Source organism: Toxorhynchites rutilus, chromosome 2, assembly GCF_029784135.1.
Source record: "Toxorhynchites rutilus septentrionalis strain SRP chromosome 2, ASM2978413v1, whole genome shotgun sequence".
Classification (NCBI taxonomy): domain Eukaryota; kingdom Metazoa; phylum Arthropoda; class Insecta; order Diptera; family Culicidae; genus Toxorhynchites; species Toxorhynchites rutilus.
Window position 1 is genome coordinate 320,991,164 of NC_073745.1, and position 24,655 is coordinate 321,015,818.

The window sequence follows — 24,655 nt, forward strand, 5'->3', positions numbered from 1 at the left end:
AAACACTGGAACACGTCGTATTCGTATGTCCTAGATTAACCGCAAGGCGCGAGGGGTTGCCTACCCTTCATGCTGGGAACATCGTGGAGGAAATGTGTTGTGACGAGGGCACCTGGAACGAAGTGAACAGTGCAATCTTCCACATCATGTCCGAGCTACAACGGAAGTGGAGGACCGACCAGTGAGATCTGAAGCACCGGAGTACCCGACGAGAGCGGCCATGACGGAGTGCGCGTTATGTTGGAGGGCACTGCATAATCGGCGCCCCGCTGGGAAGAGAAATCCTGCGAGGGTGACTGTGACGGGGCGCGCGTCAAGTTAGAGGGCGCTTCCTAATCGGTTCGCGTCTCGACGGGTAAATGGATGCCTGCAAAATGATCATAAGCGCAGTGGAGAGCAACGAATGGTGAATGGTGGGTTGTCGAAGAAATAAGCAGAGACATCTGCATGGAATTCGGCCTTGACAAGTGCCGCAGTGTCCATCTGCTGAAAGGACAACTTACCGAATCCGGAGGCTACGAGGTCTATGAAGGCGAGTTTATAAGAGACATGGTTCGTGGTTAATCCTATAAATATCTTGGATTCCGACAGCTCACCGGGATTCGCCACTCCGACATTAAGACAGAGCTGCGAGACAAGTTCTTGAGTCGAGTGAACTGTGTCCTGAGGACTTTCCTCAACGCGGGGAATAAGGTACGCGCGATCAACACATTCGCGGATACCCTGCTGATCTTCAGTTTTGGTGTAGTCAAATGGAGCAAAACTGACCTAGAAGACCTTGAGAGGAGGATGAGGAAAACATTTAAAGAGGCCTGAATGCACCATCCTCAATCGGCACTGGAGAGAGTTTCACTATGACGCAAAGAAGGGGGACTTGGAATAGTCGACATATCTGCACTGTGTGTTGCCCAGGTACGACAACTGCGCGAGTACTTCGCAGAACGCGCCAACCAAAACGCGCTATACCGGGCTGTCTGCGCCGCCGACAGAGGATACAGCGCTCTGCACTTGGCGCAAGCGGAGTACCAACTCAACTGCAATCTGCAGACAGTGGAGGAGAAGATTGCAGCTTGGAAGCAGAAGGCAGTGCATAGTGCCCACCCCCATCAACTGGATCGGCCACACGTCGACAAGGCCGCATCTAATCTGTGGCTAACGCGTGGTGAACTCTCTTCAGTAGTAGAAGCCGACATGATAGCCATCCAGGACAGGATAATGCCGACGAGAAACTGCAGGCGGTACGTCTGGCATCAAGACGTTGATGACATTTTCCGGATGTGCCATCAACCAGGTGAAAACATAGAGCACATTATGGGAGGCTGTCCCGTTTTGGCCAACGCAGCCTACACCGAGCGCCACAACAACGTGGCCCGTATTGTTCATCGACAACTGGCGTTCCAATGTGGTCTACTGGAAGACAACGTACCAAACTACCGGTACCTGTCAGCACCTGTCCTGGAAATGACCGTTTCAAGCTGTACTGGGATCGCACTGTTCTGACCGACCTCTCGATCCACCACAACCGCCCAGATATAATGGTTTACGACAAGAGCGACCGCAAAGTCACCATCATCGATGTCGCTATTCCACTGAACCAAAATCTGGAGGAGACCCACGGTTGCAAAATTTGCAAGTGCCGACTGTAACGTTCGTCTGGGAATTCGGATGTGTATCTCCAAGTAACGTGTACACGTGATCGTGGTCAAAATAGAACTGAGCTCTCGTCCTTTATTCAAGGTGTATGTGTCATAGGTAGTCTAATCGTTATAAAAATATATTACTCGAGATATTTATAAAATGGTGGGAAAGATACACCGACCATTGGCCATGTAGCTCAAGGAACTGTGGGGGCTATCGAAGGTCCCAAGAATTGTTCCAGTCGTTCTCTCTGGAACTGGAATTGTCCCGAAGACACTTCTGGATGCGCTGAAGGTGTCGCTCATTCTTAGCACCCAGCCGCTTGTTCGACAATTCCTAAGTCAGGACTGAAACAGCACGCATGCAGCATGCAGATACGGGCAATCGACAGAGCCTAGTCCCCCTTTGGCATTTAGAAGCCCGGGGTCAGGTGAATATTCTGGCTAGGTTCGCCTAGTTAAGAAGTGAGACAAGTCTACCAAAAAAAGTCACAGGAGGGTTGTGTTCGAGACACGACCGCATAGTTGACGTAAGATTCCGTTAGGCTATATGTTGATTTTGGATATGTTTGAAGAATTACATCGTTAAACTCTTTGATAATGATTTGGTGGCTCTGAAAAGGGCAATTTTGTTTGATTGTTGGATATCGTTTGTTCACTCCACCAGTGTTTACCGAATAGTGAGGACAGAAAGATGGTAAACAGTCGTTGGATGGTGCGTATCAGATAAAAGATACCGAAGTGGAACGAGATATGATGAAAACCGCCCTCTGTGATCCTAGATGAGATGCCTCCTATGTTATGTATGGATGAAATAAAGAAAAAAAACTAACTAATGCAATATAAAATAGTTACCAATACCGAACACAATTATCAATTTTTCTCATCAGTAAAAACATGTTACTTCAATATAGAGAAAAAATATTTGAAATGGAAAAGGTAATTTTCTTTTATAACTTTCACTTTCTGAATGTTTATTCAACCCAATGCGAATTTTAATTGGACTAACAGCAGTCTTCCATGTTTCACAAAAAACACTGCGTCCAGATTAAACATGTCCACGCTGCTGTTCACAGTTTTGTGTTTGAGTACAAACATGATTTTTTCGTACCTATGTTAGAAAATGTGACATGTTTGTATTCGTGGTATGTTTGGACATACGATGTTTAATCCCAATGTTTCACATGATGTTCGAACATGGTGTACAGTTTCTCTTGCATTTTCACCCAAGCACCGGCAGTGCGTAGAGTAGAAGAAGCGAATCGGACACCACACCACCACCACTCAACGCGTGGTGTGTTGGTATGTTGACATGGAAAAAATGCTTTCCTATCATTACAATGGGTGCTTCGTCTAAAATATTGGGCAAATAGAATAAACCTCTTTATCTGTTCTGAACAAAATAAACGTCGATTGATATCAGAGTTTTTCACTTTTAATATCATTATTTAGTGGACGCATCAATTTATATATTGAATTCATGTAACATTCGCTATTATTAGCTATTTTAACTAGTGCTAAAATAGAATAGAGCGTGGCGGAGATGTTTAGTTACCCACATCAAATTTTGATTACAATATTTATTTAATGTTAATCGAACATAAAGCACAATAATTATTCAGCAGTGACATGTTAGGCGTGACGCTAACCACTCGACTACGGGAGCAACAATTTTGGCTGGAATACAAATGGCCAATACTGCCGAGCTATAAATCGAGCGAGGAAGAGAAAAAGAAAGGATGATGCAATCGCATGCATACATAGCATATGTCGTGCAGTGTAAGTGTAGCTTTTAGTTTTTTCCTTCAATCAGTTTGTGATAACTTTTAGAAATTAATGGTGTGTTTTAGCCGCTGAAATTTCTCTGCTGGTTTTGCTGTGTGCCGCTGAAGGTTGCATCTACAACTAATTTTTTTGGTATTTTTGACGTAGGACTACGTCTAACCGGAAGATATAGGGGGTGAAATGGAAATCTAGGCACTGAACAAGTAGGAAAAAATGCAAGATTTGGAACGCTTATAACTCGAGCATTTCTGAATAGATCGCAAAGGTTTTTGCATCAATTGGTAGGAAATATATCTACGCATCTATCATAACGAATAACATTTCATTTTTCTTGAGATAAATAATTGAATAATTGTGAAATATCAAGCGTTGTCAAAATGCACTATGTGCCCATTTTTGATTGGTCCATTTTGTGCTCCTCAAATCGTACAGACCAAAACGGACAACCAGAGCAGCAGCGAAATAGAATGAAGCACGATTGGGAAGGAAAAAGAAAAAAATGAACGAAACATTGGTCGCAGTCTCACACATGCGTAACTCTCGAGCCAGCCAGTCAGCTTAAAAATCCCCGCTCCGCTGCCGTAACGATCATTCTCATTCAAACCGTACACCACATCGGTTCGCATCACAACACATCAACAAACCAACCCAAGCAGCCATGTCTGGACATGGTAAAGGAGGAAAAGTGAAGGGAAAGGCAAAATCCCGCTCGAACCGTGTTGATCTGGAGTTCCCCGCAAGGGTAGCTAGGCCGAGCGCGTTAGTACCAGTGCATCAGTCCACCTAGCCGGCGTTATATAGTTTCGGCCGCCGAAGTGATCGAGTTAGCTGGTAAAGCTGCTCGCGACGATAAGAAAACCCGCATTCGGAACAGAACACATTCGGTTCGGTGGACATCAAGACAACAGGCAGTTGCAGCGAGTGGCGAGTGGCAAACGCAATCGCAAAACGGCATCAGGTAGCAGAAGAAAAAAGTTTGTTCTTTATACAAACTGCTTTGGTGGCAAATCCAGAACAAGGCGGCATCGAGGGCGTTCGAAATGGTTTTTTTTCAAAACCACGAGTACTAAGTTTTCTAAATTGGAACCATTCCATAAAACAAGGCGCTTTTCAGGGCCATTAAACCTTCCAAAAAAGAGTTTAGGAAATACAGTTCAATGCTTTCTAAAACAATATCCAAAATAATAATAAAACACAAATTGATTTTTTCATAATTTGTTTGCCAGGATATGATGAGTATGTGAATTTGGCAGTTGTTCTGAGCTCATTGATTTTCACCAATTCTTAAATTGCTTCTAGATTGAAAGTACAGTAATTTACAATTATCTCGACATTTAGCTAATTGGTCGGACCAGTAATGCGACATATTTAGTTGGACATTTTTGTAAACATAGAGTTCGGGGTCCAAATTATGACCCCTCATTGAAGGTCGATACTGTACCACTGTCATCGCAAATGTTCAATTACAGGTTAAAATTACCTCCAATCCGATACTGAGTGGTGGTAATGCGACGTGCCATTGAATGTAATTTACTGTAAAATATGTCACAAGCTGGATGGGAAGAAATTTTCCAACTGTGAAAGCTGTGGCGAGTGGCAAATGCAATCGCTAAACAGAAAGGTTTAACCGAACAAGATGGGAATATCGAGTGATAACAAAACAATAAACTCTTTAGATTGAAGATAATTGTGTGTTCCTGAAAAGGACCCTTTTTAGCCTGCATGTGAATCCAACGAGCGAACAAATCGTAATGAATGTATTTTTTTTGCCATCGCTCCCTTTTAACGCTCATTCGTTCGTCTCGTTGGACTCGCCCCTCTGGCTGAGTCTGCCGATTTGTCTCTATCCTGTGAGTGTGTACCGCTAGAGTATAAAACACGCGGACCCCAAAAAATATCTTATTTTCTCTCAAACCGTAAACCCGTGTGGTTGTACGGCATCGACATCGTGGACGTAACAAAGGAGGAAAAGTTAAGGAAAAGGCAAAGTCTCACTCGAACCGTGCAGGTCTCCAGTTCCCTGTTGGTCGCATTCACTGATTGCTCCGCAAGGGTAACTAGGCCGAACGGATTGGTGCCGGAGCACCAGTATACCTAACAGCGATTATAGAGTTTCGGCCGTCGGAGTGCTCGAGTTGGCTTGCAAAGCTGCTCACGACAATCAGAAAACCCGCATCAAGAACAGAGCAACTTCGGTTCGGCGCTCATCAAGGCAACAATTAGTTTCAGTGAGTGGCAAAGTGTTTCTCCGGCACGTCGCATTAAATGTAATTTACTGAACAACATGTCACAAGCTGGATGGGAAGAAATTTTCCAACTGTGAAAGCTGTGGCGAGTGGCAAACGCAATAGCTAAACAGGAAGGTTTAACCGAACAAGATGGGAATATCGAGTGATAACAAAAACACAACACCAAAGGTTCTTTTCAGAACCATCAACATATTCATAAAGAGTAAACAGTAAACTAATCCATTTTTCAGGTAGATAGGTAGGTATTCACGTAGGAGAAGAAAATAAAACAATATATTTAAAATATATATTTAACGCTGTGCAGTCGGTTCCCCAGACTTTAAATGCCAACATGCACGCAAAAAAAAATCTCATAGAAAGCTTCTTTCTATTTAGAAAATGTTTTCTTTGCACGAAACCAAGGATTATTTAATCAGACTTGCAAAATATGCATGAACTCATAGCCTCTTAGTTCGTGCAACTTTTGTAATGCAAACTAAATTTCAAGTTCGTTTCTGTGAAAAAGTATTCTACGTAGAAATGTTTTGGGATGAATAATTTCTTTCCGTGTATGAAAAGAAACGAAACGAAAGCAATGAATACTGCTAATTCGGGTGATATGTTTGTACATGATGTTCTTGAATTATAAACATCGTGTTTGTTTTCAAATGTTTATGTTTGTGTATCATTGTTCGTGTTCGGGATAGACATTCAACACTAGCGAAAATCGTGTTCGAATTCAAACAAAAACATGGAATTTTCACATCGCGTGGACATGTGTAAGTGTTTTTCGGAAGACTGACTAACAGCACCTAATACTATATGTAGAGCATATGGGAAATCACTTTTTCTAATATTTTTTCACTTTTCAAATTTTTCTCGCCGTATAAACTTTCCTTGGGTGAAAATAAATACAACAAAACAGACAGCTTAAATCAAACGACCCGTTCTCGAGAGGAACACACCTTTGTTTTTATTTATGAAATATGAAATAAATCCTTCCATATATCAAGTCATTTTCAACACAACTGCTACCATATACAATTTTACACTTACACTTTTGCTAAATTTTTCACAATACACGATCGGCCATTGATATGAAATTTTACGAAGCAAACAACATTAAAGTTCCAAATTTGAATTTTATTTGCTAGAATTAATCGTATCACTCCACCTTACTTGCAATATAAAAATCAACTTGCATATATTTGCAAAGCCGATTTCCACTGAGCACCTTGGTTTTGATGTCTCTGTTAGTGAATAAATTTCGGTAGGAACAAAAGCACCCCCTACTTTCATGGTTTTGCAATGCCGATTTCCCCCAGGCAGCTTGGTTTTGATGTCTCTGTTAGGGACCCGCCGCATGTGTAGTCAATTCCGACCAATCAGAAGTGGGTATTTCCGTTAGGATAAGGGATGAGATTTTTCAATTGTTCGATAGTTAGTTACATGACATATATTATTTTCTTCAATATAAAAAATTGTTATGGAGTACCGAAATCGATTGACACAATAATTTCATCAATCCATCATGAAATGACTGAGCAATAAGCGTTTGAAATTGGACAATTTTCCCGATGAGCTTGATTTTCGATTTTCAATTTGTACCTCAATGTGTTCCCGAAAGACGTAATCCTACGTCAAAAGGCAATTATGTTGAATATTAAAATTGAATTTTGCAAAAAAAAAAGTTTTACTGTGTTACCTTATAAACTTTTCTGCCGAACTGTTAAGAGACTATCCATATACTATGTGGATATTTTAAGAGGGGGAGGGGCTAATAGTTGCAAATGATACATAATTTAATTTGGAAGATTTTTAATGATGAAAAAACCAATCAATTTCGTGTATATCGACTGCAAACAAAAGCTGTTCACTCTTGGCTTATTGAGCCCAATAGCGCTCGCTGATGATGTAGTCCCAGGTTTGCGGAACGAATTGTTTTGTAGATCACGGATTGAATTTTGAAGATCACAGAACCCGTAGTTTTATAATGACAGCAGTGATAAAGGATAAAGGATTTCTATTAGTGTGGGACAACCCTACAGAAATAAAAACAGGTCAATCTGAATAGAACCGTTTATTGAAAACAAGTCAGAGTATTAAAAAACTAGTGACTCAAAATCGCAACGATGACCAAAACAAGACGGTCAAAATAGATCCCAGAAGCTGCATTTGACGATGCTAATGAAGTTCGAATGAGTAGTGAAAGACGATGATATCTACGCCAAGACAGACTCCAAAAAGCTCCCTGTCAGGAGGATTGTTACGATAACCAAAAGAGAAAGATCTGGGCTTTCGAAGTGCGCTGCACGAATCCAATGAAGAAAAAAATCGCATTTGGTTTTATGGTTTATTTGTAATCATTCAGAAAAAAAAACTCTTTATTATTCACTTTATTTCACATATCGTAAATTAAATTACTCATTACATGACACATTCTTTCATTCATATTTTGTTTAGCTTTATTCTGCATACGAACACATCTTTTGATTCCCTCGTTCCGTATTAGTTCTCTCTCGCTCTCTGTTAATCGTTTTTGTTTTCAACAAATTTCACAAACTCTTCGTAAACTCAACAAGTGGTTTCGTTTCCAACCAAAACAGGAAAACAAATTTTTAACGGCACACAGTAGTAGTAGTAGTGTAGGCTCTCTGCGACATGCTTCCGCCCGATGACATCTCTGTCAAAAGATGTGTCCCTCGATATTTTTATTTAGTTTTGTTTTTTTTTATTTTGCTCTATTGTAAGATCTTTTTTTCTCATTTTGTTTGTTTGTGGTTTTCATTCCACCTCGCGCTGATATACGGTAGTTTTAGAGTAATACACAGTGTTTTGCTATTTATTCTTACTTTTTTTGTTGTATCTTGATAATATACAGATAAAATCACTTTTTTTTTTGTTTTCTGTTTTCTCTCGATTTTTTTTGTCCGTGCCCTCTGCTCGGGTCTGTGATTGAGGACGCTCTCGGTAATGACTTTTTGTATTACATAGAAATCTGCTTCAAACGACACTAATTGTGTTTTTGTTTTTCCTTATAGTTTCTGGTATTTGACACTCATAGTTTGAATGAAGTAAAATATTCCCTTTTTTTCTCGGTATTTGTAATTATAAACTGGTTATATTCTTGCAGTTTGATAAATGGTGGTTTGATTGATTTCTCTTCCCTTTCAACGCTGTCTCTGTTTTTTTCTCTTTTGCCTGCGGCAATCAATCAAAATAGGAATGCAAGTCGATTCGCTTGTGTTTATCGCGTCGTTTCATCGTATGCGTGTGTTTGTGTTCAACAGGTCGCCGTTGGTTTGTGTTGCATTTGTGCTGAGCGGCAATTTTTTTTTTCTCTTTTCCGCTCGGCCATAACTTCCCCGGGCCGGTTCGGAAATGTCAAACGGGGCGTCGGTGATCGACAGAATCAAGTGAGTCAGTATTGGTTATTTGCCTACGAGTAGTTGGTTGAAGATGTAGAGGTTTCCTCTCGTCTCTTGAAGTTCTTGTCAATTCGATCTAAAAGAAGGAAGAGAGAGGCGGACAATTGGGAGCAACTGTCAACTCTACCGTGGCGATCACCGTGAATTTTTCGAATTTTTGTGTGAGTCGTGACGTTCCGAAACCGTTACCGCGTCAGGGGAAAAGCTCCATCTCTCGGAGTGTTCGGAGAAAGCTTTGGAGGAACAAATTGGAGCCTGAATCGACAGACATTGTTTGGTTTTCCTCATCTGAAAACACAAACCAACAAGAGTTAAAATCTTTTTCTGGGAATTTCCTTATATTTCCATCAGCTGATGTTTTCACCAGTTTCAACTCGTATGTTTAAGAAGCTTGTAACTTTAAAATCTAATAATTAATCAGCATGTGAATCATCCCTTAATAATATATTCAATAAAAACTATAGTAATCATGTGTATCTTGCGTAATCATGTCGTTCACATCTCATCTTCATTCCATGTAGATGATCTTTGTTTACTTCATAAGTAGAATGAATTGAACTTAGATATTATAATTATTACAAATCAAAATATGATTTTTATGGTCGGCTTTCTTATTTTTTTTCGCTTTTTTTTCACTTCCATTTTCATGTTTTCTAATCACAGAGAATGTAATTATCTACACGTTAATATGCACTTAGCTCGTAGTGTTTTCATTTGCTCCATTACAGGGTATAATTTAAAACTCGTTTGCTTCACTTTTGATTTTGAGTTGCGATCTTTCTGAAGGAAATCTTATTTCTTACTGTCGTTAGGTTTTTTTTTCTTCATTGAATCGATTCCATCATCATTTTACACTATCTTGCTGAATCTTTCTCGCAGCATAAACCGGAGAGTTTTTGCTTTTGCGTTTGTGTTTATCGAAAGTATGTGTGACTTCCTTCGTTTGTTTTGCAGGCAAGTGTTGCCAGCTGGACGTTCAATAAAATTGCTACAATTTTCTTACGGTTTTACCTTCAAAAAATTTCTTCATCTACAAGACGGTTTTTTTCGTTTCCCGAACTGAAATGGACAGTCTTCTTGAACTCTTTTAATTATTTAGATTACACATTGTTCGTCTAGGATGGACCAAGTCGCGGCTCAGAGCTGCGCTGTGTCCACAGCAAACAAAAATGGACTAATTACAATCGGGAAATCATCTAGCATGACCTAACGAATTTTGACAAATAATGACAGCGACGAAATTAAATTTCTTACAAACAACATAAAAAAAGGGTATTAACACAGCCATTTTAAAAACATCTCTCCGTTTCTACCGCTCTCTCTCTCTTTAGTACATACACACACACACACACACTATTTCGCGTGCAGTGAGATATTCAATTATCAGCAATTGCTCTCTGTCTCGTTTCATCTTTCTATACAGTTCATCATATTCAAGGAAGGAAGCACAATTCAATTGGACGCATCCGTTCGTTCCATTCTCGCTCGTTAACCCGACTCTCGCCCTCTCTGTCTGTTTCTCTCTGAGCAATGGCGGTTTACTTGTTTGTCGGTGCACTTGAAACAGCCTCCACAAAGCGACGGTGACCCGTGCTGCCAATTTCTTTCGTTTTGATTTGAGATCTAGCGTGACAGATGGATTTTTTTCTTTCTAATTGTTGATTTGAGGATACACTTGGCGGGTGGAAAATTATTTTGGTACGGTGTAATAACGTGTTTTTGTTGATAAGAAAACGATTTGTTTGACGATTATGCACGAGTTTGATGCTAGTAAGTACATATGTTGGTAGTTTGGATCGATTGTATTTTTAAGACTGTGATATCTCACTACCCGTTGAATCCGACCCAGATGTCCGTGTCGATTCGACTGTGGTGACTGAGGGATGTCATAAGGTGGGTTCATTGAAATGCAATCGATCGACGCGTGTATGGATTTCTTGTGTCGAAACTGACAAACTTTAGGAAAAATATATTATTAAAGGGAGGTTTCGTTATACCGCTTCATTTGGAGAAAAAATGCACAATGTTAGGCAAGATACTTGTGAACAGTTCATCGTATCGTTGTCAGACATAGCTTGTGAGAAAATGGAGGCGATCCAGCCTCAATTGCGCGAAGTTTTGAATTTTTGTGTTTAATTCAAAAAAATTTGCGGCTGAAGCGCATCAAATGATTGTTGACACCCGAGTTAAAGAACGGATCGCGAATGATTTCAACGCTTCAGGAGATGAGGACCAAGGAAGCATTCCGGAAAAATGTAATCGTTCAAAGATTGGAGCTGTTTAAGTCAAACGCAACAGGGATGGGCAAAATCATTAGACATAACTCTACAAGCCATTTCGTGTCGTTTGCGAACGTTTTTAAAAACAAGGGGACTGATCTCCATACGAATTGGAGCAAACAGCTGCTCCAACGTCAACAAACGAATTGTTACAGGGGAGGAAAAGTGGATCCGTTGCGACAATTGATCGCCGTTGTATGTTATGAACTTTTGAAACCAAGTGAAACCATCTCAGGAACTTGCTACCGACACACCACTTGTGCGTTTGAGCGTTGAACGAAAAACAAAGACACAATAAGGTAGTTTTGTTGCAAGACAACGACCGGTCGTTTAAACTTAGATGATCTACCTCACCCAGCATATGATCCCTCTAACTATCGATGATGCATGGCCTGGTTGAACAGCACTTCCATTCTTACGAAATGAGCGAAAATCGGGTTTTAAAATCAAAATGCTGCCAGAAAGATGGGAAAAGCTTGTGGAACGCCGACGGAAAGTACTTCTAACCATAGTGAGCAATAAAATTCAAAATTTTTCCAAACCAAACGGTGGATTTCTTTAAGAGTGTGCGGAAAAACGGAATTTCCTTATACGTTTTTTCGCACGTTTTATTCAATCGGTTTAAAATTGATTCGAAATCCATCGTTGAAAGTATTTCTAGAGTTCTATTCAAACTCAATCAAAACCCGCGAGGGTATTAAATATGGGTAAAAAATTGTATATTTACCCGTAACAAATTGTATCGGTCCACGGACTTGAATGCTTGTACTTGTACTTGATTAAAATAAGGGATCGAATCATCGGAATCATGAATCGAGGAGGAGTTTGGAGGCCATAATTTGAGTCCCATACACGATAGTGTAATCAGATTAGAACGCACGAAGTCTGTTTTCAAATGCTAAAATTTGAATGAAAAATTTTGCATCGTGTTATTTAATTACTTGAAACACGTATTCCTGACTCTTCTTTAACCATTCGTCTATACAATTCCGACATTTTTACTGAAACTTTTCATTAAAATATAAAAATGTGTTCAAAAACAATTTTCTTATGAGATTTTTTCACCAGTTGCAAAAAAAAAGTGTTTTTCAATTAAATAGAATACTGATTCGATACGGAGAGGTTAATTTTCATTCATAATTTTGATTTAAAAAACGTTTTCATTCCGCCTGAAAATCAATTACCTTAGAGCCTTGAAAAAGGCCATTTAGAAGATGGGCAATGGAGTGTCCTGAAATTGAACACACGATCATTCGCTTAGTAAGCGGATGCTATATGATCGGTACGATCGAAGGTTCATTGTATATTTTGGGCTACTCCAGCTGAACGAAACCATCGCGAATGATGCTTTTTGTCAAACAAAAACGAATTCTACGCGCAGCTAGAACGCGAAAACGAACGCTGCCAAAAACATGACATCAAGATCATCATCAGAGTTTTCAATGTCCAGATCGGTAAAGAGGAGGAGTTCAAACATGTAATTGGTATATACAGTGCGCATCAGTTAACAAATGAAAACGGCCTAAGACTCATAGATTTCGCCACCTCTAAGAATACGGCCGTACGCAGTACCTTCTTCCAGCACAAATTTCTCCATCAATACACCTGGAGGTCACCCAATCAAACCGAATCTCAGATCGACCATGTTTTGATAGACGGCCGGCATTTCTCGGACATAACAGACGTCAGAACCTATCGAGCGCTAACATCGACTCGGACCACTACCTAGTTGTGGTTAAGATGCGCCCAAAACTCTCCGTTGTGAACAACATTCGGTACCGATGCCCGCGGCGGTACAATCTTACGCGACTGAAACAAGCAGATGTCGCCGAAAACTACACACATTGGCTTGAAGCTGCGCTGCCGGAGGAGGAGGAGTGTGAAGAACTCGAACAGCTGCACCGTTCTCATGAGACGCGAAAGTTCTACCAGAAACTCAATGTATCCCGAAAAGGCTTCGTGCCGCGAGCAGAAATGTGTCGGAATAAGGATGGGAGTATGCTGACGAACGAACGTGATGTGACCGAAAGGTGGAGGCAGTACTTCGATGAACACCTGAATGGTATACAGGCAGAAGACCAAAATGACGAAGGAAGTGATTACGTTGGTGCAGTAAATAATGAAAATGTACCACCCCCAACGATAGGTGAAGTAAGGAGTGCTATTAAACAGTTGAAGAACAACAAATCAACTGGCAAAGATGGCAACGGAGCGGAACTTATTAAGATGGGCCCGGAAAAATTGGTTAGTTATCTGCATCGGCTGATTGTCAGAATTTGGAAAACAGAACAACTACATAATCGGCACAATCCCAAATGAAATGAGAAAAGAAAACAGAAAGCGATGTCTGCTCGCATACATACAAACCATTTTTAAGCTTTTATAACAGCTCATTATTTGCGCATTTGACTCTCCAATACACGGAATGGCATAATTTCTGCCAAAGATGAAATGGTTTCTGCCAACGCTAGTTTGGGTGTACTGACCAAATCTTCACCTTGCGGCAGATACTCCACAAATGCCGTGAGTACAGAGTCCCCACGCACCATCTATTCATCGACTTTAAAGCCGCATACGATTCAATAACATGAAAAGAGCTATGTAGAATCATGGACGAAAATGGCTTCCCCGTGAAACTGACAAGACTGATTAAGGCTACGATGGATGGAATACGGTGCTGTGTGCGAATTTCGGGTGGATTATCTGATCCTTTCGGGTCCCGCAGGGGGCTTCGACAAGGTGATGGTCTCTCTTGCCTACTGTTTAACATCGCGCCAGAGGGTGTTATAGATCCAGTCAATTCATCTACTTCGCTGATGACGTAGACATTGTCGGCAGAACATTCGAGACGGTAGCTGAACATTACACCAGACTTAAGCACAAAGCAGAGAGAATTGGACTGAAAAATCAATGCTTCTAAAACCAAATACATGCTGGCTTTCGGATCCGAGCACGACAGGACCCGGTAGTAGTGTAATGATCGACGGCGATGAGTTCGAGGTAGTGGACTAATTTGTCTACCTTGGCTCAATGGTAACGTCTGACAATGATACCAACCGCGAGATCCGGAGACGCATCATCAATGAGAGTCGTACCTACTATGGTCTCCACAAACACTTAAGGTCAAACAGACTTAGCAGTTGTGCGAAATGTTCCCTGTACAAAACGCTCATAAGACCGGTTGTCCTCTACGAGACGTGGACAATATTCGAAGAGGACTTTCGAGCACTCGGAGTCTTTGAACGGCGGGTGTTAAGAACCATCTTCGGCGGTGTACAGGAGGACGGCGTATGGAGGCGAAGGATGAACCACGAGCTCACGCGACTCACCGGCGAACCCAGTATCCAGAAAGTGATCAAAGCTGGAAGGATATGCTTGTTGGAAGAATGTCGGGCAACTATCCTGCACAAATGGAGCCGTATCTGAGGAAAAAATAAGGATTCTCCTAAAAACTCTCGCGGCGATTGACCGGTAGTGGCTGAATACATGAATACATGACTCATCACAAACCGTAAACTTCTCCCGTCTTGTTCGCATGGGATGATATAGCAGTCACGCTTACCACTTCACTTACGGAGATGTATTGGTGTAGATAAGTTTGATAATTGATAAGTGTGTAAAAAACCCTTATACGACCGCTCGAGACCTCAAGGAAACACTGGAAGTCGAAGTTTTACCCAGAACAGTTACTCGGCGATCGGCAGGATCGACAAGTTGTCTACAGATATGCAAGCCATTATTGAGATCGGTGCGGAAATTATTTTGTCTCCATAATTCAACATGACTTTGAATAAGACGACAGGAATTCATGCTAGAACTAAGTTTTTCGACAATTTTATCGTATCCTGCTCAGGCAAACATAGAGCCAAGTAGAAGGTAAATGAAATATCACTAATCATGCACAACAAATTAGTATGAGCAAGAAGTTGCTGTGAATTGCTCTTGGTTATTAGCTTTTTTCCCCCGACTGTATATACATTGAAGACATTGTCTTTCTGACATGATTCGCCGATCAGTCATTTTACTATGACGGCAAACAAAGTTTGTCCGAAATTGGACCATCTGTTATTGTTTTCCTTCAGGTTAACTATGCAGAGTGGGAAGCTATTCTTTGCCATGACTTATTTATAAAAGCCCCAAGTGAACTAGAATGGATCCAACGTTCCAATTCTAAATTGGTTTCAACCACTTTTTCAGATCGTACTTGCGCGCTGCCCAAACCAAACAAACATGGTCCCCCTCGACGAATCAATCCGAGTATCGATCCACGGAACGCCCTTCACCGTGGTGGCGGCTGCGGCATATGTGTGTATGCCTACAACGAAACCGCCACGAATCCATTCGCGGCAATATTCTGCTGCTTTCCCACAGCAACAACACGCGACGCAATACTTACAAACACAAAAGGTAGTCATTAGCTACAACAGATTGCATAATTTCCTTGAAAATCGAAATTGCATTTCAACTTCCCTCGACATCACCCCTCGTTTACACACACACACACACACACACACATGAACCGAAACGGACAGTCATCACTCGGCGCGTTCGTTTCGATGCAGACGCGGCTTGCAATGATTATTTGTGGTCAAATCGATTCTTTCCACTACCCTCCTTCCTCCCTCCCGGGCGCGCTCTGTTAGTTGCTATTGTTTTATGTAACAGTGGCGTCATGCTTTGCTCTTTTTTGTTGCCCCTTCGACAAAACCGAGAGGCTTAGCTTCTCGTGTTCTGTTCTTGTCTCGTTTTTATGTGTGTCCATGTTATTTAAAAAAGTACTCATGTTTTGCTTGTTGTTCTTGAGCACCTGGTTAAAATTGCTTAGTATTGGACTCCGCCCTTCTTCACATTCTATCCACTCGATCCAAATTGGTTGTCTGATCGAGATTTCGTGGGCCTATAACTCACTTCCGGGTTTCCATCCGCCTCACGAAAAAGGTGCCTCTAAATTACGCCTAACCACAGCTAACCGCTGTTATTTGTTCGCGTCAAGAACACAATCGCTCTCGCTCACTCGCACACCATTCGCACAGCCACTCGAACAAACACGAACATTAATTGAATGATGCGGTAGTTATTTCTACAATTTCACAAGGACTCAACCGGTGGAATTTCCGTTTGCAGTCTAATTTGTACATTTCGCATTAGCGTAAAGCGCCTGGCTGGCTAAGGAAGTAAAGAGTGCCCCCAAACCAAATCACCAGATTTATGGAGAATATTGTATAAACTATAAAAAAGGGAATTTTAGCTTTTTTGTTGAACCCCCAATGTGGTTCACCTGTACTATTAGGAAAATGTACTATTAATACTGTACTGTACGGTACTGTAATAAAATGTACTATTCATTATTCTGCATGCCATTCTTGATAGCCTCGAGATAAAACTTTGAAAAAGGGCCTGATTCTCGAATACACTTCACGGTGGAAACAAAATAAACGGCACGCCATTGAACTACGTTTTACGAGTTAGTGAAGGGACGTAGTGAGGGTAGGCAGCGCCCCCGGAAAACTTTGAAAATGGCGTCCCAAAAAATACCACTTTATTCGATTTTTTCACTAACTTTTAGTTTATGATATTTTGAGAAAGCTACTCACATACCAAAGTTCACTTTGAGCAGTTTATCCGTATTGAGAAGGTTAGGAAAAATCATTACCAGCTTCACTTATTCTATAGTCAAATCTTTACCTTGCGTGTCTTAACTGAAGCAAAATGATCCTTAATTGCATTTAAATCAAGATCTGCTAACGATTCATTTTCGATCGAAAAAATTGCCAAGCCATTGAGTCGGTCATTTTAGAACGCAGATAATTTTCAATCAATTTACGATTGCTGAAACTGTGATCGCACGATGCGCGATCTGTGCCATTTTTACTTTAGTGTAAACCAGACTAGCAAGCTCTTTCATTCCAGCACAAAAAAATTGCTCTAGAATTGCCTTTCAATAACACAGACATTATTTAGAAGTTCTTAAAATGCAGCTTAAAAAATAAAGTGTGTTTCAGTTAGAATTTGGTCGCTTATTTTTGTTCACTTCAGCGCCCCTAGTTGTCACATCGAGAAACTATTGACAGCGTTTTGATCCGGGCGGTTTGTTTATTCAGTAGTACAGAATTCGTCAAGATTGAAGGATACATCCAAAAGTTATCGACGATGGAATGCCAAAAAATTTCCAAAATCAACTGTAAATACCGTACTCAAAAGTTACCGGGAGAGGTCGAACACCGATGAAAACATGAAGAAAGTGAAAGAAGTGGTGCTTGAAAATCATACCAGCTTGAGAGAGATGTCTTGTGAATTTGGCATTGCATATGAAACGGCACAGCATATTGTTTTGGGTCGTTCCGAAGGACCTGAATTTCGCGCAAAAACACCAAAGTGATCCAACCCTCCTGAAACGGATAATCAGGGGCGACGAGACATGGGTCTATGAATTTGACATAGAATCAAAGCAAGAATCGTCCGAGTAGCACTTCGAAGACGAGTAAAAACCGCGTCAACCAGGGATGCATAGTCCTCCATCAAGCGTTGACACATGTGTGTTGCTTCAGATGAATCGTATTTTGAAAGAGATAAAATAAATTTCCCTGAAATTTAACTCTATTTTGTTTTATTTGAAAAATCACGGTACTTTCTGATCATAGGGTACGTAAAAATGGATTTTTAGACAAATAGTCTGTAACAAATTTTACCTTATCAAGCGTAGGGTAGGTTCAAATTTGTTTACGCAGCTGAATTTGCCCGTAAGTTGATGATTTGACAAGGGATCTGTAGTTGTGGAACGACGACAATGGTTGTTATCACTGGGGCAACAATTACAAGGAGGAGTTTCTTCAGAACAGAATTTTGCCATCACACAATAGTCCAGTGAAGATCTGGCCTGACTTGACAATCTGTCATTACATCAAGTGGTATAAGAAGAACAAAATCGACTTCATTGAAAAAACTATCAATCCACTAAATTGTTCGGATTTTCGAGAGATATTGGACAATATCAAAGGCAAACTGAAGAAATGTGGTAGAACCATCAAAAATACAATTCAAATGCACCACTTTTCCAAGAAGATAGTAAAAACAGTTACCAGCAGTACTGTGCAGAAAATAATGGGTAGTATCACACGAATAGTTCGAAAATTCATCCGAACAGATGACGAATAATTTTCATGTTTTTAGACCTTAAAGTTGATAAACCTACAAAATAACATCCTTCCCTTTTTTGCACGTTATTTCTATGCTGACAAATGTCCTACTTTATGCGACCAAATTCTAACTGAAACAGGCTTTAACCGTAAAACATCGTACGGCCTTTCACGGCCTATTTCGGCGCCCCTCCGCCGCTCTGTGTTGGCTCCATGCGTCTGTTTTGAATTGCATGGAGGGGCGCCCAGGTATGCGTAGCGAATAATCAAAAGGGTGTTGATGTAATGTGGTGTTGGGTATTTCAATTTTGCGAAAATCAGAGAGAGGTTATTGGTTTTATTAATGTACGGGCAGAAGTAACTACTCATGATGGGTGTTTCTTTCTCAATCGATAGATGAAATATAATAATTGAGAAATATAATTGTAGGAAAAAATGCTATTCAAAATTCCTGGATTTTGGCGCCCCCGGTAAATGCCGGGTTTGCCGCCCGCACACTACGCCACTGTCGAGAAATATGAGCAAGAGAATTGTTCATTAAAATTCAAGCACTAAAATAATATCCAAATTTAGATTTCTTTTTAAATTTAGAAATTCAGTACCACTCTAATACGCATTTAAATGTGTTCCTACGCCTTCCCTAGAAATGTGTTATTTTTTTCCACAATTTTAAAAGTGTTGCGCGGTACAAAAAATAAGTATGTTTACAATTTTTTTTTTAATTTTAAGACCCAGTAATGATCCAGTAATGGACAAATTTAACTAATTTTTCATGCGTTCACCATAAGTTTTCAGAAAAAATTGACAGCGCTATCAGTTGAACTGCGAAAAATTTTACGAATAAAACATAATTTTTCCAAGAGTCTCCATTGGCTATACACTGGAATCGCTTTTTACGCGGGGGATACGTGCCGCGTAAACAAAAACCGCGTAAATTCCAAAATCCGCGTAAAAAACCGCGAAAATTCCAGAATCCGCGTAAAATAAAACCGCGTAAATTCCAAAATCCGCGTAAAAATAAACCGGGTGAATTTTTTAATCCGTATTAAAATCTAACAAACAGTGAATTATTAATTAAAAATGCAACTCATATTTTAACAATTGATTAACTGATTTTTTTTGTATGCTGCAATTATGATATCTGTATCTCCTTTTATTTCTCAGCTACTAATCAGTGATACAATATAAACTTATTTCGTTAATAGTCATATCAATTAGCACATTGAATTTGTACGCGGTTGATACAAGCTGCGTACAAAAAACCACGTAAATTCCAAAATCCACGTAAATTCCAAAAACCGCGTAAAAAAAGCCGCGTAAAATAAAACCGCGTAAAAAGCAACTTTAGTGTATTTCGAAAACTATCAAAGATGGAAAGTTAAAACAAAAGATCGATAAAAGTCCATATTTTAATAAGATCTAAACCTTTGTTGAATACATTATATCGCTGTCTGAACTTTAAATAAAATTAGGATTAGTTGTAATTTTTTCAAAGAAAACATGGAAGAGTTGTTGTTAGAAAAAATTGTTCTCTGTAAAAGTGCCCATCTTTCAATGTATGGGTAACTTATTGGAAATTGTCAGGACTATTCGTATGTGTATTTTTGAGAATTTTAGAAAAAAAATATATTTCTTCCTTTGACAAGACTTTTGTAGGCAGGACGAACAAGTTGGCAAAGTTTCAATTAAACCAAAAATATGGAATTAAAATGATTTTGTATTGATTGGCGGAATGACTAATTAAAAAAAATCCTTTGCTAACCCTACACGTTTAAAAAGTTGTTATTGTTGTTCCTTTTGGTCGGAACCATTTGAGGAGCACAAATTGGACCAATCAAAACGTGGCACATATTGCATCTGGACAATGCTTGACATTTTACAATTGAGGGGCTTAGAATGAAAGGGGTGTAAGTGATTTGATCGATTTCTCTACATCGACTCTCTCTTTTGGTCATAACTTAGCTGCAAATACATTCCGTACTGTATTTGGCAATGTGGAAGATAAGTCAGAACCTCATCTATCGGACTCTATAGCAAACTTAAATTGGAACGTTTTTGCAGTTGAGTTATTAACTAAAGGAAAAGTTGATGAAGAGAAATCGATCAAGTCACTTACACCCCTTGCATTCTAAGCCCCTCAATTGTTCAACCGTTCATCTTAAGAAAAAAAAAGTCATTCATTGTGATAGATGCGTATAAATATTCTCTATTAGCTGACCCGGCGAACTTCGTCCCGCCCAAAATTATTGTTTTGATATGAATTCTTTAGAACAAACTTTTTCTCATCATAACATTGTCCTATGGGCAGAATACAACAAATACAACAAAATGAAGACGACTCAAAAGGGACCTTTTCTTCTTCGGATTTCGCGATTAGCGACACATTTGGCCTTCCTTTTTTGTTTATAGAGGTAGGAATGCGTTATTCCTCCTGAAAATCAATTTTCACCTTCAAACAAAGTTCAATTTCGCTAGCACAAACATCGAATGGATTAACAACGCTTATCATGATGTAATTTTCGAACATATGCGAATTCAATTTACCGAATTTTCCGAACTTCCTTTAGAGTTTTCCGAAACTTTTCTAATTTTTCTATCCGCTATATTGATCTATGGGCCAAGACAAATACAACAAAATCAAGACGACGACTCGAATTGTTCAGTGCCTAGATTGCCATTTTACCCCCTATATCTTCCAATTAGACGTAGTCCTATTGTTGACGATATCTCGCGAAACACCATGGTAATATGCACTATTAGATACATTTTTCACCATAGATCCTATGGTGATCCACATACGGGGGTCAAAAAATTACCAAAATTCCTTATTTGGTACCCTATAGAATATTTTCCACAGAGCTGGTGATTTGGTTTGGAGGCACTTTTTACTTTCTTACCCCTTTGATTTTCAAGGAGCTTCCAAACGGAGCTGAGCAGATGTTGAAGAGGAGGAAAAGAGAGTTTTAGTGGGAAAGCAGTCGGGAGACTGGAATTGGAAGAAAAGCACTGGGGGAGATGTTCTGCGATGAAATGGTTTATTGCTTGTTCAAAGTCGATCTCAAAGCGGGAATTAACGGACCGGCCAAGGTGCGTGTCTTTCCTGACGCCACTGTTACGCGCTATTGTATTGGTTCTTTGGCGAAATTTTGTAAAAACCATTGACGATCGATTGTACTTGAGAGTCTGATTACCTTCACGCTATAGGTTAGATTAATGGTTTTTTTTAAGTAAACTATATGTTGATTAGAAACATGCCTCCCTCGCGTTTTCAATTGGTATTCTGCTTGTATCTGAGAGAGTGCGATGGATTAACAACTTTCTTCCAAAATGTGTGTTTTGTTGCGATGGGAGTTCTAGGGGAACCTCCCGAGAAATACCCAACGGACGCAAGTGGAGGTCGGGGCGGAGAGTGTAATTACCCGAAGTGCATGGAAAAAATGTCCTGCTTACTGTCTTAGTAATCATCTATCCGAAACTAAAATATCTGTAGAACAACGATTGTTGTCAAGTGCATAGTGATCGCATTCGATGCCGATCGTATTTGCGGTGCAGCAGATTGATGATGAAGATGATGAGTGGGACTGGGAGGCAAATGTCGCCACTGGATGGGTGCCGTTGAAGCTGATGATCGATCTCACTAGCACTGGTGGCGGCGGCGATGGGAAACTACCACAAACACTGCTGCTGCTGCAATTGGTAGAAGATGTAGTGCTGCTGGTGGTGATGGTGTTGTTTTGACTGCAGGACTCAGCCAGGACCGATCACGTCGTCAGCCAGGTTGTGTTGCAGGTGCAGAGCGTCGTCGGGATGACTGGAGCGTAGTAGATTCCGTTGGCATAGAGCAGACCAGCTGGTTGTGGCGCAAGGGAGATAGTCTGTTGCTGCTGTTGAGCTTGTGCAGCCTGTAGTGACTGTTGTGGATGATGCAGTTGGAGGGTTTGCGTCTGGGGCGAGGCCGGCGCATGATGGTGATGGATGACAGTTTGCTGAACTGGTGAATGTGGTTGCTGCTGTAAGCTTAGGTGGGAGAGCTGCGTTTGGAGTGGTTGCAGCTGCAGAGTCGTATGCTGTGGAACGGGACTCGTGGTGGTGATGATAGTGGCTGGATTGTGGGACTGATCGCGATAAAGCACCTGCATAGCCAGCGATTCGATCAGCATCAATGTCTGCCGACGCTCGTGACCCATCAAACAGACCGTACTCTGCTCGACCACATCGTATAAATGCATCAGGTACTGATACTGCAAATGTTCCTCGACCTCCCCCCAGAAGTGATTCCTCAGATAGCTCTCCAGCTTGATCCTCTGCTGCTCAATATCCGGAAAGTCGATGAAGAACCGAGAGCACATGTAGCGCTCCAAGGTTTTGATTTTCTGTGGATCAACTGGAATATAGTTTCTCACCAATAAATTGCAATACTTGAGCAGTCCTCCACCCCGAATCTCCTCCGGTTGCCTCGTCGATATCAGTTTCTTCTGTAAGTGATACAAAGCTTCCTGGAAATCGCCATACACCGACTCCCCCACAACGGTCGGATAGAAATTCTCGGTGATCATCGGCTTCTCCGTGCAGTCGTAGAACAGCAGCAGCGAGTCCAGCACGATCTGGAACGAATCGACGCTGAACTCGAACTGTCGACGCATCGTATCGACAAACTTCAGCTCGACGTTCTTGTGTCCGGGCGAATTTCCCAGCGAGATCAAACTCCAGCGATCACCATCGTTGTTGTTGTTCACCTTCACCATCTTGCCAACGTAAGCTTCCTTCAGAGAGCACTGTGTTATCCTCCTCCTCACCACTCCCTCTGGCAGCAAGTCCAGCAGCGAAGATAAAACCGCTGACTTAACACGATCGAAATGTCTGTTTGAGCAAAACTCCACGGCGAATATCAAATCCAGGTCATTGTACGGCTGTGCCTCTGAAGCCAAAACATGACTAGCAGCGCCTCCGTTGAGGCGAATGTCCTTCACGGTCATTCCGGCTCCACCGGACCCGACGTCCGCCTCAAGCTTCTCGCGTACAATATTGACCAAATCCTTCAATTTGACTTCCAGCGTGGGAAAGTTTCCACGGCCGTGAATCGCGACCGGTTCGTTCATCACATCGTTCAGTTTCTTCACCTGCTCGAAGGACAGCACTGCCAGCCGCTGGGCGGAGTTATCCAAGTTCTCGTACGACGATCCATTCTCGGAACCGGCCGAAGACAATCCGGACGAGCTGGACGCTGCCGAGGAAACGGCGGACGACGAGGAGCATGAGGCCGACGACGATGCGGACGAGTAGGACGAGGAAGAACAGGAAGCCAGCGAGCTGTTGGAGCGTGGCGAAGGTGGTGGTGATACGAAGCCTGCGTCGGAGTTGGCATAGTTCAGTGTGGTGTAGCCACCAGTATTGCTATGCTGCTGATGGTGTTGTTGCTGACGCATGTGTGGCTGTAGCTGGTGGTGCTTCTGCTGTTGCTGCTGCTGCATTTGCTGCTGATGGTGGTAAGAGCCATTCTGATAGCCGATGTTGCCTTGGTGGTCCTGGGATGGTATGTGATAGCTATCCATTATCCGTGTGTTGTAGGAGTCGGGAACTTTCAAAGTTCCACACTGCAACGAAAGAGAAGGGGAAAGCAATGTTGATTCTGTTGATTCTATGTTTTATTTTGAATGTTATTTGTTATTAAGTTAAAAAACTGTAAATATAGATTTGACAGCTTTATAATCTTCTATCTTCTATATATAAAAATGGATTTCTGTCTGTCTGTCTGATTCTTATGGACTTCAAAACTACTGAACCGATCGACATGAATATTGGTATGTAGAAGTTTTTGGGGTCGGGGAAGGTTCTTATGATAGTTCGACCCCTCACTCCTCTCTAAGGGGGGGGGCTGCCATACAAATGAAACACAAATTTCTGCATAACTCGAAAACTGATCAAGCAAATGGAGCCAAATTTGACATGTGAAGCTTTCAGGATGCAATAAATGTTTCCATGATGATTAGACACTCCTCCCTTCTCTCTAAGGGGGAGCTGCCATACAAATGAAACACAAACTTCTGCATAACTCGGAAACTAATCAAGCAAATGGAGCCAAATTTGGCATGTGAAAGTTTTAGGGTGCAACAAATGTTTCTATGGTTATTAGACACTCCTCCACCCTCACTAAGAGGGCCT

The 24,655-nt window shown here is 41.1% G+C and overlaps 1 protein-coding gene across 3 annotated transcripts in view; it reads right to left on the reverse strand.

Annotated features, from left to right (window-relative positions):
* Window positions 1–24,655, reverse strand: part of LOC129765055 (terminal nucleotidyltransferase 5C) — a 365,409-nt gene that overhangs the window by 146,806 nt on the left and 193,948 nt on the right. For 2 of the 3 annotated variants that reach the window (XM_055764886.1, XM_055764887.1), the window contains one exon: window positions 7,990–24,087. In XM_055764886.1, the coding sequence (XP_055620861.1) occupies window positions 22,255–24,087 (1,833 nt within the window). In that variant the 3' untranslated portion in view covers window positions 7,990–22,254. Of the gene's footprint in view, window positions 1–7,989; window positions 24,088–24,655 lie in introns of those variants that run through there. The other variant, XR_008741344.1, reaches the window with a different exon arrangement.